The following is a 14,151-nucleotide window of genomic DNA, read 5'->3' as shown; positions in this document are numbered from 1 at the left end:
ACGGCGTGTGTTCGGCAATCTGCTGGCTATGTTTTGTACATTTTTCCCAGAGAAAAAACTTTAAAAAACAGAATTAGGTAAAATTTATTATGGTAGAATGATTTTAGTTTACCTAAAGTACTACGGAGGATTGGGGGTTCAGTTATAAAACCAAATTTTGAAAAGCCAAAATCAGTTTTTACGCAAAATAACTCAGTTTTAGCAAAATAACTGTTTTAAGCAAAATGGCTAATGCAATTCGTTCTTTATATCTTGTAAGAAATCAAATTCCTTTGAAACTAAGAATTGATGTTTTCAAGTCAGTTGTACTCGCACATCTTTCTTTCAGTGGAGTGTTCCTTCTAACTCTTACAGCGAAAAACATAAACCGCATAAACAGGCAAATTAACTGGGTATATAAATGTTTGTTATTTTCGACAAAAATTTGACCACTCCATTGATCTTCTCATCAAGGATCGTATCCTGCCAGCCGAATTGTTTATCTCAAAAGTTAGCCTAATGAAGCTACAAACAGATATAAGACACTGGGAAACATCCTAAAATTTCCGTAACGCTAGTCAGAACAAGAGAACAAATCAAATTATTATAAAAAAGAAAACGAAGTGGAGTAGCAATTTTTTAATCTTGAAAAGCGTTCAAAAATGGAACAAATTGCCTTCTTTAAAATTGTTTTATACGAGTTTTTGCTCGATCAACACAAGAAAGTACCCGTTAATAGACAAATAGGAGCCTTCAAATCCTTTTTTTACCTATGAGAACGAACAACCACAATTTGAAGATTATTATATTAATAACAATGCTGATTAATTTATTTAACTTTTGATAGCATGTAGATATCTAACCTTAGGGTTATATTCGGAGTAATTTACATTTAACGATCCAGCCATTTTTTTACCCGATGTTATTTTTTAGTCATTTAAATGTGATTATTCAGGTGGAATAGGTAATCACCACAGCCAGATGAACAATCTGGCCAGAAGTGGAGGTGGTGGATTGCTCTTTTCAACAGCTGGTGGACTTGGTGGACTCTTCCCCCGGAACAGTTCCCGTACATCCTCATTCCGCAAGGGTCTCCGATTTGAGAACCATCTGATGGTTTGTATGTTTTAAAACTCCAACTAGCACCTCTACACGAAAAGATCTCTACTGTCTCTAAGGTTTAAACGAAGTATTTGGATCACAAATGTCATCAGTGGCACATTAAAGTGACACATAAAAGTCAAATAGCTTTTGATTTTTCGTGTTTAATTGTTCTCAAACGCATTTGTAGTCCTGTGGGTCTTTTTAAATGTCATTTTTCGTTCTACTTATTGATCGGTTTTTGTCTTACCATTTGAGTTTTTGTCCTCAAAAAACGAGGTAAACAGGTAAAACCCGGAGGGCATTAAGTTCTATTCGAGCCTTTTAGACGCTAAGTATGCTCTTCTCCAAAATTGATGACATAAATTTGACCTTTCCCCCGCCACATGACCTTTCTATCCCACCCTCTCAATAAAGCTAAATTGAAGCAAAGCTCTCATTGAAGCCAACCGCTCGTCAGTTGTATGAGAGCAATTTGCCCGACGTTAGTCGGTTATGTTTAATAGCCTAATAGCCGCCCTCATTTCTCAGCCGGCTCCTATATGGGACCTTTTTTTTCGCGGAACAAAAATTTGTTTCGCTTTACCTTAGTTCACAGCGTAACATTTTACGTGACACCTTTATGGCTGCTCTGGATTAGTCTCTCATTCTACCCAATGGGATTTTAAAGAGCAGTTGCTCAGCAAAACAGAATGCGTATCGAAAAACAATATCAAAAATAGAAACGTGATTAACCCATAAATCCCGATTACTCCCACTAGTGCTTTTTGGTATTGATACTAGTACCTGTATGTTCTGTTTAAGAACCAAAAGAATTTCTAACTATGCATATACATCAAAATACTTTGCACTATAAAAATGATTTTTTTTACAAAAAAAAATCATTTTGTCTATTTCAATCCCAATCGGCGTTATGTGCGGGTATGTTTTTGATAGCCGCCATCCGCTTCTCAAAGATTATTGTTTAGTATTTATGTGCTCTCCCGTTTTGCGACGTAGAGTATACGTGACGTATTGTTTTGGAGTTTTCGAGAGTCTTTTTCAATCACGTCTACTGGCGGGAAGCAGGAAGTGAAACTCGTAAAAATTTTGAATTGGATTGGTTTAATAACAATGTTGAGCCGAAAGAGTTGTTTTTTAAATTCATACCGTTGTTTTCGGGAAGCGGGAAATTGAGGGGTCAACAATTTTCTTTTTTTGTCACGAGCGGTTTTTCCAAGCAGTTTGCTTTTGTTTTTGTTTGCTCTCAATCGAAGTTTGTAACATTTATATTATACCTGTGGTCTTTTTACTATATATTTTTGGCTCAAGTGATTTTTCTTCTGAACCTTTTGACGTCTCGTCCTTAAAAACGGGATGAACAGGCAACGCCCAAGTGGCGTTAAGGGCTCTTAGAGTCTTTCGGCTTACTAGACTCTAAGTATGAAGTTCACAGAAACTGTGAACATGAAATCGTTCTACCCTTATCCCGGCTATTTCACCCCACTCGCCGCGCGCTACTGACGAAGCCAAGTGCTCCCTAGTTTTTTAGAGCTTTTTGGGTGACGTTAGTTGGTTGCGTTTCATAATCGCAGCCAGCTTCACAATGGCTATTATTTAGGCGCTCTGCTTTTTTTTTTAAATCTTATTTACCTTTTGGTAACGTTTTTAATAGCCGACGTCAGCCTCTCAAACGGGTATTATTTAGGCGTTCTCATTTTTTTTACAGTTCAAAGAATTTGAATTGTATTGGGGCGCTGTCTTTTTTTAAGATCTGTTCACACATTTTCATGAGTTTTGAGTAGTGATTGGAGTAGTGATTTTGGTCACGCCGAAACAGGAAAATTTTTTTGCTCTAACTTTAAAGTAGAAATTTTTTTGCTCTAAACTTTAAAGTAGAGTGAGAAAACGGTGTTTGAACAAAGAGTCGCTTTCTCACTAGTGGTTTTTTGTTCACATGCGGCAATTTCACTTTGATGTTTACTGTTTTTTCGATTTTTTGGATCGGATTTTTTCTAAATGGTTTTTCAAATCCATTTATAGTCCGTTTTAGGTCTAGTTCTTTTAGTCAATGAAAATTCGTTGAATTGTAGGTCAGGACTTGTCCTGCTATGTTTTTTAATTCGCTTTACCTTTGGAGCACATTTTTCGGTTCACATAAGTCACGATTTTCACGTGTGACTTCTGACTTACTTCACTCTGTTTCAACTGAATGGATTTTAAATTCTGTCATGCATTGATTTACGCAATATAGTGAATGCGGTCAAACTCAAAAGAGCAAAATCAAAAGAGACGGGATAAACCGATCAAGCCCGATCAATCATTCCTTGAGAATTAGGTTATCAAAGTTCATTAGCGTTTGCCAGCTGATATCGGTATTAAGCTTATTAGCTTTCAGTTTAGAAGCTGAATTAAGGACAGTTTTAGAATTTAACTAAAACTGCACAGCAAATTGGAACACTTTTTGACACTGAAAAAAAAACAGAAAATAATTCAGGCAGTTTTTCTTTTTTTTATTTTTGTTTCAACCCCGATGTGCATCAAGAGCATCAACGGTGGCTATTTTCCAGCAATCTGCCGGCTATTTTTTAAATTTACACAAGTAAAGAATTTCACGTTTAACTCTCAACATATTTCACTCACTGTTTCAACTGAATAGATTTTAAAATTCTTTTTACCAATTCAATTACGCAGTGTAGTGAATTCGGTCAAAGTCAAAAGAGAAAAATGCAAAGAAATATGATGAACTGATAAAGCCAGTTCATGAATTCGTGGTGCATTAGGTTATCAAATTTATATACTGTGATTGGCTTTTGGAATTAGCTTTTATTCTAGATGCTGAATTGAGTATGATTAATAGCCGCCGTCAGCCTCTCAACGGCTATTATTTAGGCGCTCTCTTTTCTACAGTTCAAAAAATTTGAGCTGTATTGGGACGCTGTCTTTTTTTAAAATGTGTTCACACGTTTACATATTTTTTGAAGGCAAGTTGGAGTAGTGATTTTCACGCCGAAACACGATGTAGAGCGGCAAAGCGAGTGGTTTTGCGACGTGAAATTTTTCACTCGAATAAATAAGTAGAGTAAAAAATTCGGTTTGAACAAAAATTCGCTTTCTCGTTTTTGTGTCGTCTCACTGCGAAACAGGAGATTTTGTTTGTGCAGGAAAATCTTTTTTTGTTAATTTCCTTCTTTCAGTCCCAATCTGGTTATGGGAATCAACGGCGGCTATTTTCGATAATCTGCAAGATATGTTTTCACTGTTTTTGTCTCAATTTTTGTGATGAGGGGATACATTTGTTGTAATGTTGAGTAGTTGTAACTTCCGATTTCATCAAAAGATAGGTTGTGGTTGATACGACCTAGAAATTACTTAATGAGATATTAGTAAATTTTTTAGTTTTGTTTGTTGTCATGTCTCACTATCATTGATGGGCCCCCTCATTGGCACTCTAATAAGCCGTATCTGAAGACATTGAACGTTTGCAATTTTTGTTTAATGTTATCAAGGACTTTTTATCATTTACTAAATGTTGTTACTAGTTGGTCTGCTTTGCCTTCTGATGAGGGTCTACTGGAAGCTATTCTATGTTTCTTGACCGTTTTTGAAGTTGTTTGTATAGCTGCGAAGCTGAGCGGAGCTATATTGCAGTGCTCTTAGTTTTTTTCAATTCAAAGAAATTGAATTGTATTGGGGCTTTGTCTTTTTTATTTTTCAAAATCTGTTCACACATTTGCATGTTTTCTGCAGTAAAATAAGAGTAGTGATTTTGGTCACGCTGAAACAGGAAGTGAAATGAAAAAGCGAGTGGTTTTCCGGTATTATATTTTCTCACTTTAGTTTTAAACTAGAGTGAGAAAACGGTGTTTGAACAAAAATTTGCTTTCTCGCTAGTGATTTTTCGTTCGCACTTTGATTTTCACTGTTTTTTTTTATTTTTTTTGATTGGATTTTTGTTAACGCTTTTCTTAATCCTTTCATATTTCATTTTAGGACTAGTCTTTTTATTGGAACCAAATGTTCTTTTCTCGCTAGTGCTTTTGTGTTCACCTGCGGCATTTTGACATTGATTTTGTGCTTTTTAAAATTTTTTGATCGATTTTTTTAAATGGTTTTTGTCAACTTCACTCATAGGGTGTTTTAGGTCAAGTTTTTTGTTTAGTCATGAAAATTCTTGTAATTGTACGTCAGGATTTTTCGTGCTGTTTTTTTTTTAAATTCGCTGTACCTTTTGATCACATTTTTCATTTTACATAAGTCATGATTTTCACGTTTGACTTCTGACTTACCTCACTCACTGTTTCAACTGAATGGATTTTCAATTCTGTCATGCTTTCAATTACGCAATATAGTGAATGCGGTCAAACTCAAAAGAGTAAAATCAAAAGAGACTGAAGCTGAAGTAATTATAGGTTTAGAATCTAACTGAAACTGCACGCTGGATTAGAAAGATTTTGAATTTCGGAAATTTTTTTGTCAATTTCAATTTTTTTATCTGTTTCAATCCCTCTGTGCGTCAACGGCGGCTATTTTCGGCAATTTGCCAGCTACATAGATGGCTTTAATAATAAATTTTAACGCCGGTTTGAACGACGATTGTGGTCTCTAAGACTTTTTTATGGTCAAAAAAGGACTCCTATGTAATAAAAAAAATGGTTAGCAATCAAGTATGGCGACGCTACTGTAAATAGTTTTTTTTTACTTTTTCTGTAAAACCAATATTTCAAGACCTCTTTACCATTTGATCAGGGTTTTTGTTTTACATAAGTCACGATTTTTCTTAACTTATTGTCAATTCTAGGTCTGACCTTTTTGAAGATTCCATTTCTAATTTAACGGTTTTATGGACTAATACTCTACTTATTTTCAAAAAATTATAGTGCGTTTTTTTGGATTTTGTTTTATTGTAGTTGTTTTTTCTTTCTTGTAGTGCCTTTTCAACTCACCAGTTGGCTTTTTGTCCTTACATACCTTGGTTTTCGTTCATTTGTTGTGCTGTTAACGACTATGATACAAAATAAAAATTTCGAGTCATTTTTTTTGTTTTTCACGTAGGCTTAATTGAACCTACGTAATAGTTTTTTTCATATCTAATTGTTTTAATAGTATTTACATGCCCTTTTTTCCAAAAAAATTGGTGATATTTTTTTTCTCTTTTTTAAGTCTGTTCCATTGCTTACTATGGACAGGTGTCATTTGCTCCATAATTAAAATTTAACTGTATTGGAAAGTTAAAAGAGAAAAATGCAAAGAAATGCGATGAACTGATAAAGCCAGTTGTGCATTGTTATCACATTTCTTTACTGCGATTGGCAGCTGGCAAAAGCTTTTTTTCTAGAAGCTGAATTGGGTATAATTAAAAGCCTCCGTCAGCCTCTCAAAGGCTATTATTTAGGCGCTCTTTTCTACAATACAAAGATTTTTTATTGTATTGGGGCGCTCTTTTTTTAAATCTTTTGTTTCATTTACATGATTTCCGAGGTTTTCTATGCTCTTCCTTACTTGAAGAACCTTATCCTTGGCCTTGTGTGCCCTTGTAGTATTAAAAATTTTGTTGATTTTTTTAATGGCTTCTTTCTCGATAAATTGACTTCTAATTTTATATCAATTCTCATGAGTGGGTTTTAGTATGTACGAATTATTTCACGTTCTAGTGTTGTTTGGCAGAGCTGGCGCTTGGTGTTGTTTCCAATTTTTTTCCGGCTTTTTAACAATTCGAAAAATTTGAATTGTATTGGGGCGATTTCTTTTTTTCATGATCTGTTGACACCTTTGCGTGATTTTAGTAACGCCGAAACATGAATAGGAGCAAAAAAGCGAGCGATTTTGCGGCGTGACATTTTATCAGTCCAATTTTACAGTAGAGTGAATAAACGGTGTTTCAACAAAAATTCGTTTTCTCGCTTGTGGTTTTTTGTTCACACGGGACAATTTCACTTTGATTTTTACTGTTTTTTTTTCCAATTTCTTTGATCGGATCTTTGAACGAAGTCCATAGCAATTATTGTAAACGCAAAATTTTCGCGTGACAATTTTGACTTTTCGAGTGACTTTTACGCCCTTGACATTTTGCGTTTCGCGTGATCTAAAATTTTCTCTCAATCACAATTTCAAGCAGCTGAACTCAAGTGGCGGCAATTTAATACTAAAAGTCAAATGAAAAGTGCTCCGAAACTGGTGCCAATTTTTACTTTAAATCTTAATAGTGGTATATGTTAACCTCTAATCTGGTTATTTGAAGCCCACTATGGAACTTCTTAGTCCCATTTTGGCTTCCTCCCTCCCCCCCCCCCCCCCGACTGAAGCAGGCTGCAAATCATTAGAGCTCCCACTAGTCGTTCGAGAGCAATTCTTCCGACGTTTAGTCGTTTATGTTTTTAAATGCTTTCCCCAATCAATTCATAGTTCATTCTAGGCCTAGTTTTTTGTTTGAACTAATTATCTCTTTCTTGCTAATGTTTTTTGTTCACATGCGGCTTTTTGACATTAATTTTTCTTCTGTTTTATTTTTCTGATTTTTTTGGAAATGGTTTTCCCAATTCGCTAATAGTCCGTTACCGATCTGGTTTTTTTTGTTTAGTGGATGAAAATTCTTTGAATTGTACGTTAGGACTTATCCTGGTCTGTTTTTTTTAATTCGATTTACCTTTTGATCAGTGTTGTCTTTTTACATAAGTCACGATTATCACGTTTGACTTCCTCGCTCACTGTTTCAACTGAATGGATTCTAAGTTTTTTGCGCATTGAACTAAGCACTGTAGTGAATACGGTCAAAGTCAAAAGAGCAAAATCAAATGAAACGGGATAAACCCATAAAGCCCGGTCATTGAGTCATTTTGAATTACGTTATCGAAGTTTATTAGTGTTTGCTAGCTGACATCGGTATTAAGCTTATTGGCTTTCAGCTTAGAAGCTGAATTAAGTATACTTTTAGAATCTAACTGAAACTGCACACCAAATTAGAACACTTTTCGACACTAAAAAAAAACAGAAAAACATCGGTCAATTTGTCTTTTTTCTTTTTCTGTTCCAACCCCGATGTGCATCAAGCGCGTCAACGGCGGCTTTTTCGGAAAATCTGCCAACTATGTTGTTCAGAGCTAACTAATTGTTCAGGAATTTAGATGTTTTTTACACTTAGAATGTTTCACCTTCTGTTTAAATCCCGATGTGATTCTTGCGCGTCAACGGTGGTTACTTCCCGATAATTTGACGGCTGTTTTATTTTTGTTTGGAAGTTTGAATGGGCTTTAGTACTGATCTTCATCTTGATATGGAAGTTCTTTGGTAATTATTAGAAGTTCTACGGAAATTTTAGTCTATTGTATTAATAATAAGGTAAAATTTTAGCGGAATACATTGTTTTGCATCATAATTTGACAAAGAATTGAGAAAGTTGGTAGCTGGCTTTGGTCAGTTTCTTGCAGTTTTTCCACTGTGCTTCATTGTGTAAAATTATGGGAATTGGTTGTAAAAATATGCACCCTTTAAGGAGGGGGGCACAAAGAGAAAAGATCTGATTAGAATTACTTTTGGGTCCTTCAATTCTTTCCAAAATATTCGTTCAATGGACTCTTTCTTCAAGTTCTTTTTTAAGGACTCTAGATGTTTCTTAGGTCTGATATTAAAAGGCCAACTATTATTAATTGCAATGGTTCGCGCAGCAAAAGAATCAGCTAAAAAAACTTATTGTTATTTCTTTACGGAAATCTTGTCGAAAAACCTAGCTTTCTTCGACGTGACTTGTTGTTTTAGTGTCATTGTAGAGAGAATTTCAAGTGCTGAATCTTATATACTCTGTGTTTTGTTTGTTCGCCGTTCACTGGGTATTTGTAAAAAAAATTCGACAAAAATTGATTTGTTTTGTTCAGGTTTTGGTTTTGACGAAATGTCATTAATGTTGGATGTAAAAAGTGTGTTGTGTTGTGTGCATGCTGGACGACCGCATATTTTGCTTCTACAATCTTTGCTAAACGGCTCACATAAATATTGAACAACGGAGAACCTGAAATTGTACCTAATGAACTCCTCTTTTCAATGTTAGCAGTCTGATGGAAATCCGTTTGAGAAAATTTCTTGCGTTCTTTTACTCACATTTTTAGATTGGCAGTATGTTCGTTAAAACATTTTTTCAAGTTTTCTAAAAATTATTTGTGTTCTATAGAGTCAAAAGCCTATGAAAGATCTGAAAACGCGCCTTTAACCGTTTTTGTTTTGAGTTCGAATCTTATTTGTTCTGTAGACTTCAATATAGCATCAATTGTGGAAATTCGTTTTCTATAACCAAATTGACTGGCAGGCAAAATTGCTCCCATTCTAAACCGTCTGTTATGTTTGAACAAAAAGCCTTTTTTAAAGTTTTTTTGATAGAGCGGAAAAGACGGAAATGGGTCTGTAGTTGAGCGGGTCTGCGGTTTTTTTCTTTTTTGGGTAGTGCAGTTACACGGGTTTTTTCAGATTGTCATGGAATTTTCTTTCTGTAATAAACCGATTCATGAGATGAAGATGCTAGCGCATTTTCAGCATTTTTTTGCCCATGCAGGAATTTTCGAAGGGCTGAGTGGTTTACTTGTTTTTAAACAATCTATGATGTTATTGGTTGACTTGGTTGTTATACCTTTGAATCGTGAACAATTTTTTGGAGCAGTTTTAGGAGGAACAATGCTTGTTGTTTGCAAACGAGAAAAAAATCTCTGTTGAAACTCTGTTGTATTTTGTCATATTTTTATTTTTAGTTTACTTTGGTTTTGTTATTTTATGACCAAAATTGTTTAACGTTTTTTGTTTCATCTTTGCTAAATCTTGAGATCTGTTTCTTCGTTTCCTGCGTAGCCTTTTTTTTCAGACAGAAACTTTGTTTTGTCCATTCTAACATAAGTTTTTTGGAGCATGTAGTGCTTGTGTGAATTCAATTTTTTTTTTGAGTTTTACTAACATATCACCTGTACTGCACCGTAAAAATATCTGCAGTCTGATTTTTGTTAATAACATATATTAAATAACTATGGCTGAATAGTTTTGTTCAGCAAATTGTTTTTTCGATATTTTTGATTTTAACATCAGACTTGTTGTAACGGTGATTGTTGCCAATTGATCGCTTTTCAAAATCTTATCTGCTATTATGCTTCAATATTATGTTTCAATAATTTGTTATGATGTAATCTATTATAGTCAAGGAATTAGTCATTTTTTAGAGGTATCGAATTTGGATGGTTTAACATCATATGGCAAAATTAAAGACTGAAAGTTGTAAAATAATCGTAGAGAGTGTCCTTCAGGCATAACAAGATCAAATCCTAATAACAATTATTCCAAAACACCTTTACAAATTTCTTTGGGTTATTATGATAAATTTAAAATTATTTTTTTGCTTGCAGACTTCAACTCATATACTTTTAACATTCTTATCTGAAAAGCAGTTAAGATCATTGCGGAGACGAGGTTTGGTAATTTTAGGAATGTAGATGCGATCTGTCCGAAAACAAACAAAGCTTTGCTGACTTCAAAGTCAAAACCCGTCAGGATGATATAAACACCATGCAAAGATTACTTGAATGATATTGGTGAGCATAAGTGTAGTACATATAGTATAACTATGAGTCGAACACCTGTTATTTCAAATAAAAACTAATCTTGTAGTATGTTACGTCGCAAAACAGCCATAAACAAACTGCAGCTAGTATACATTTGTATAACGATATGTTCACCTCCATTGTTTGTATGTGCTAGCAAACAAGATTACAAGAAGTTAATTTAAATTGACCTGAAAGTACAGTTTAAATGAATGGAATTCCCGGCTGAAAAATAAGAGGTATATTATTATAAAAGAGTGCAATGTAATTTGCCATTTGAATCAACAAGTTGAACATAGGGGTATTTTGTTTTTGCCACTGTTTTCTGTGCAATCTACTGATTGATTTCATTGATTTTATAATTTTTTGTTGTTTACCGTTTGCTTCTTTGACAATTTTGTTAGTGGAGGCACTTTATTAATACCATTGTTTCAGGGTAAACTGTTCTTTGTAACAACGTCGCGGACCTATGAGCTTTTATTCTGAAAAAAAAGTTTTCTAGTTTATCACACTTTTGTTTCAGAATAGCATTAATTTCGTCCTGTAAAATGACCGTTTTCATCTTTTTATAGAATAACCGCGTAATAATTTCAATTTTTATTGTTTGTTGTCAAACCTGGGTACGTATATAAACTGCAATTGCGAGGAAATGGTCGATCTCTTGCTAGGTGCTTGATAATAACACTACCACTTAAAAAAAATCAGATTTCTCGATATTTAACGTTTCAAATTTCCGGACAAGAATATCATTTTTGGCACTCAGATTAGTTGGTGTTCTTGTACATGTGGTCGGAGTTGTTACACGTGCCGATTTGTCAAGGAATTCACTCATGGTTACCACATGATCAGCTATGAGACTCCAATTTTTGGTAGAGTTTGCAATAAATTTTATAAAGATCTGCTGTTGAATAACTTAAACTTTTCTGTGGTCTTAATCATGATTGCAATAAATTACAGAAAGATTTTTACAGATAATTTACAATTCTGGATATTTACAGTTTGAACTTTGTTACAGAATCTGTTGTTTATGAACTTTTTGCTAACGTATAAAATTAGCAATGCATTTGAAAGTGCACGAAAATGTATGAATCAATCATTCATAAATTCAATTGTTTTTATGTGGAAAACGATTGTTTTGTATTATCGCTCGCTATTAATTTTTCATTGAAGAAAATTAACACATTCTCTGATTTTTTCAAAGTGAGTCTGCATTTAGGGTGAGAATGTTACTGACGGGTTGTTGGATAACTGCAGTGTGAGGAGGGAGAGTGGTCCAATGGGGGAGCACGATGGGACAGGGGGAGGGGGAAATGAGGGTGATGCAGTGGAGTTCAGTGTATTGAGGGGACTGGACTACTCACGGAGGACATCCTACCAATCCAGAGATGAAACTGCCACACCACACTTACCACCAACGCATCTACCTTATGGCAATCAACAAACGGGTATAGTTAACGAAATGGGCTTTCGAAAAGAAATGAGCATTATTTATTGTTCTTCCCGTGGTTTATATTACTCGTCTGTCTATTTGAATAAATCGGTCCATTTTCGATTTCAAAATGCAAGTGAAAGTTATACTCGTTGGTTTTTGTCTTGTGCATGTTCCAAAGATATTATCAATAGCCGCAAAACGATAGCTGGGGCTATTATTGGCCTTCTCGTGGTCTTTTTACTGTTCGAAGAGGAGTATTGGAGAAGTACTTTTGATTCAATTTTATTGGAGTGAATTTTGAAGCAGGAAATGAAACGCGTGAAACGCGTTTAGTTGCTGAACAAAATTTAAGAGCGGTGCAAAACGAGAGTGGTTGTTTGTTCATACCACTGTATTGTGTAGGCGAGCAATTTTTTGTTCACCTGCGGCTTTTTCCAAGTTTTTTTAAAATTTTTGTTTGGTTAAGAGGTTTGATTATGATATTTAATTAATTTGTGGTTTGATTTGAAGGGTTTTGGTTGTTAATGTGTTTTATGCTAATTCCGAGTTTTTTCAGCTATTTTGCTGATTTTTAGGTGACCTTTAGCGATTTTTTGCCTATTGTTTGGTTTTACTGCTTTAAGTGGGATTTGAAAAGAAGCTTTATACCTAAGGAGTAGTGTTTAGATACCAAGTGATTACACTTTCGAGAAATTTTTCTATACTTTTTGTAGTTTCTTAGCCGATTATGATCTGCCAGTTGTTTTTCGTGCTTTTCTATGCTCTTCTTAGTTTGAGGGAACTTATCCTAGGCTTTGTGTGCCCTTGTAATATTAAAATTTGTTGATTTTTTTCGAGACTTTCAAAGTTGTTTTTAATGGCTTCTTTCTCCATGAATTGACTTCCAATTTTATTTTATTAATAGCCGCCCTCATCTTCTCAGCCGGATATTATAGCGCTCCTATTTATTTTACTTCGTCCAATAAAAAAGTGTTTCGCTTTACCTCATTTTGCCGCTTTTTCAAAATTTTGCGTGATATCTTTTTGACTTCTCTAGGCTAGTTTCTCTCTTCTCTCATTCTGCTAAAAGTGATTTTGAACATCAGTTGCTCAGCAAAGCAATTCAAAATGAACAAGAGTCAGTATAAAAAATTGAAGTCAGAAGTAGAAACGGGATAAACCCATAAAGCCAAATTTTAGATGCACGCTATTTGAGCGTCGTTCCTATAAGTCTTAGTTACCATTTCTAATGCTTATTGGTATTGATAGTAGACCCTGTAGCCTCTCTCTAAGAAACAGAATCACGTTATGTTCAACTACGAAATGCTATCAAAATAAATCGGACTTAAAAAATGTTTTTTGTACAAAAATCTTTTTTTTTCAGTATCTTCTATTCTTTCAATCCCAATCATGCTGATTGGAATCAACGGCGGCTATTTTCCGGCAATCTGACGGGTATGTTTTCTCATGAGTGGTTCTAGTATGTACAAATTATTTGACGGGCTAGTTTTGTTTGGCAGACCTGGCGCTTGGAGTTGGTTCCGGAATTCTTCCGGCTATGTTTCACAATTCAAAGAATTTGAATTGTTTTGGGTATCAGTCGGCTTTAAATTTTTTTATTTCCATATAAAACTACTTGTATGACGAGAAATAACATTTTAGCAAAGTGTATCCCTTGCGTGCAATTTCAAAATTTACGCCATTTTATTGACGATACAAAATTGATTGATGTTGAAGTTCTTTTCTCGGAATACACAACAAGCTTTTTTGATCAGTGTATGACAACAGTTGAAAGTAAGACATAATCTACAAAAAAACGAACAGTTTTTAAAAATTGCAATAAAAAACCAATATCACATAATTAGTAGACGACGTGTTCAATTTTTAGCATGAAACCTGACTTAACTATTTTTCAAGGTCTGTTGACACATTTGCGTGAGTTTTGAAGTCGAATTGGAGAAATGATTTTGATATCGCTGAAACAAGAAGTGGAGCGAAAAATCGAGTGGTTTTGCGGCGTGAAATTTTTTAACTCTAATTTGAAAGTAGTGAGAAAATTGTAATGTGATTTTTTTGTGAGTTTTTTGTTTCGGCGTCATAATTTTTGTT

General features: G+C 34.4%; 1 protein-coding gene across 1 annotated transcript in view; it reads left to right on the top strand.

Moving 5' to 3' along the window:
• Nucleotides 1-12,649, top strand: part of LOC142350954 (voltage-gated inwardly rectifying potassium channel KCNH2-like) — a 349,390-nt gene extending 336,741 nt beyond the window's left edge. Inside the window, exons 27-29 of the mRNA XM_075402980.1 lie at nucleotides 935-1,095; nucleotides 11,848-12,328; nucleotides 12,639-12,649. Coding sequence (XP_075259095.1) covers nucleotides 935-1,095; nucleotides 11,848-12,328; nucleotides 12,639-12,649 — 653 coding nt within the window. The remainder of the gene's footprint in view (nucleotides 1-934; nucleotides 1,096-11,847; nucleotides 12,329-12,638) is intronic.
• The last annotated feature ends 1,502 nt before the right edge of the window (nucleotides 12,650-14,151 follow it).

Source organism: Convolutriloba macropyga, chromosome 12, assembly GCF_964194025.1.
Source record: "Convolutriloba macropyga chromosome 12, txConMacr16.3, whole genome shotgun sequence".
In the NCBI taxonomy this organism is placed as follows: domain Eukaryota; kingdom Metazoa; phylum Xenacoelomorpha; order Acoela; family Convolutidae; genus Convolutriloba; species Convolutriloba macropyga.
The sequence above is the reverse complement of the archived record's forward strand: the minus strand, read 5'-3'. Positions and strand labels throughout refer to the sequence as shown.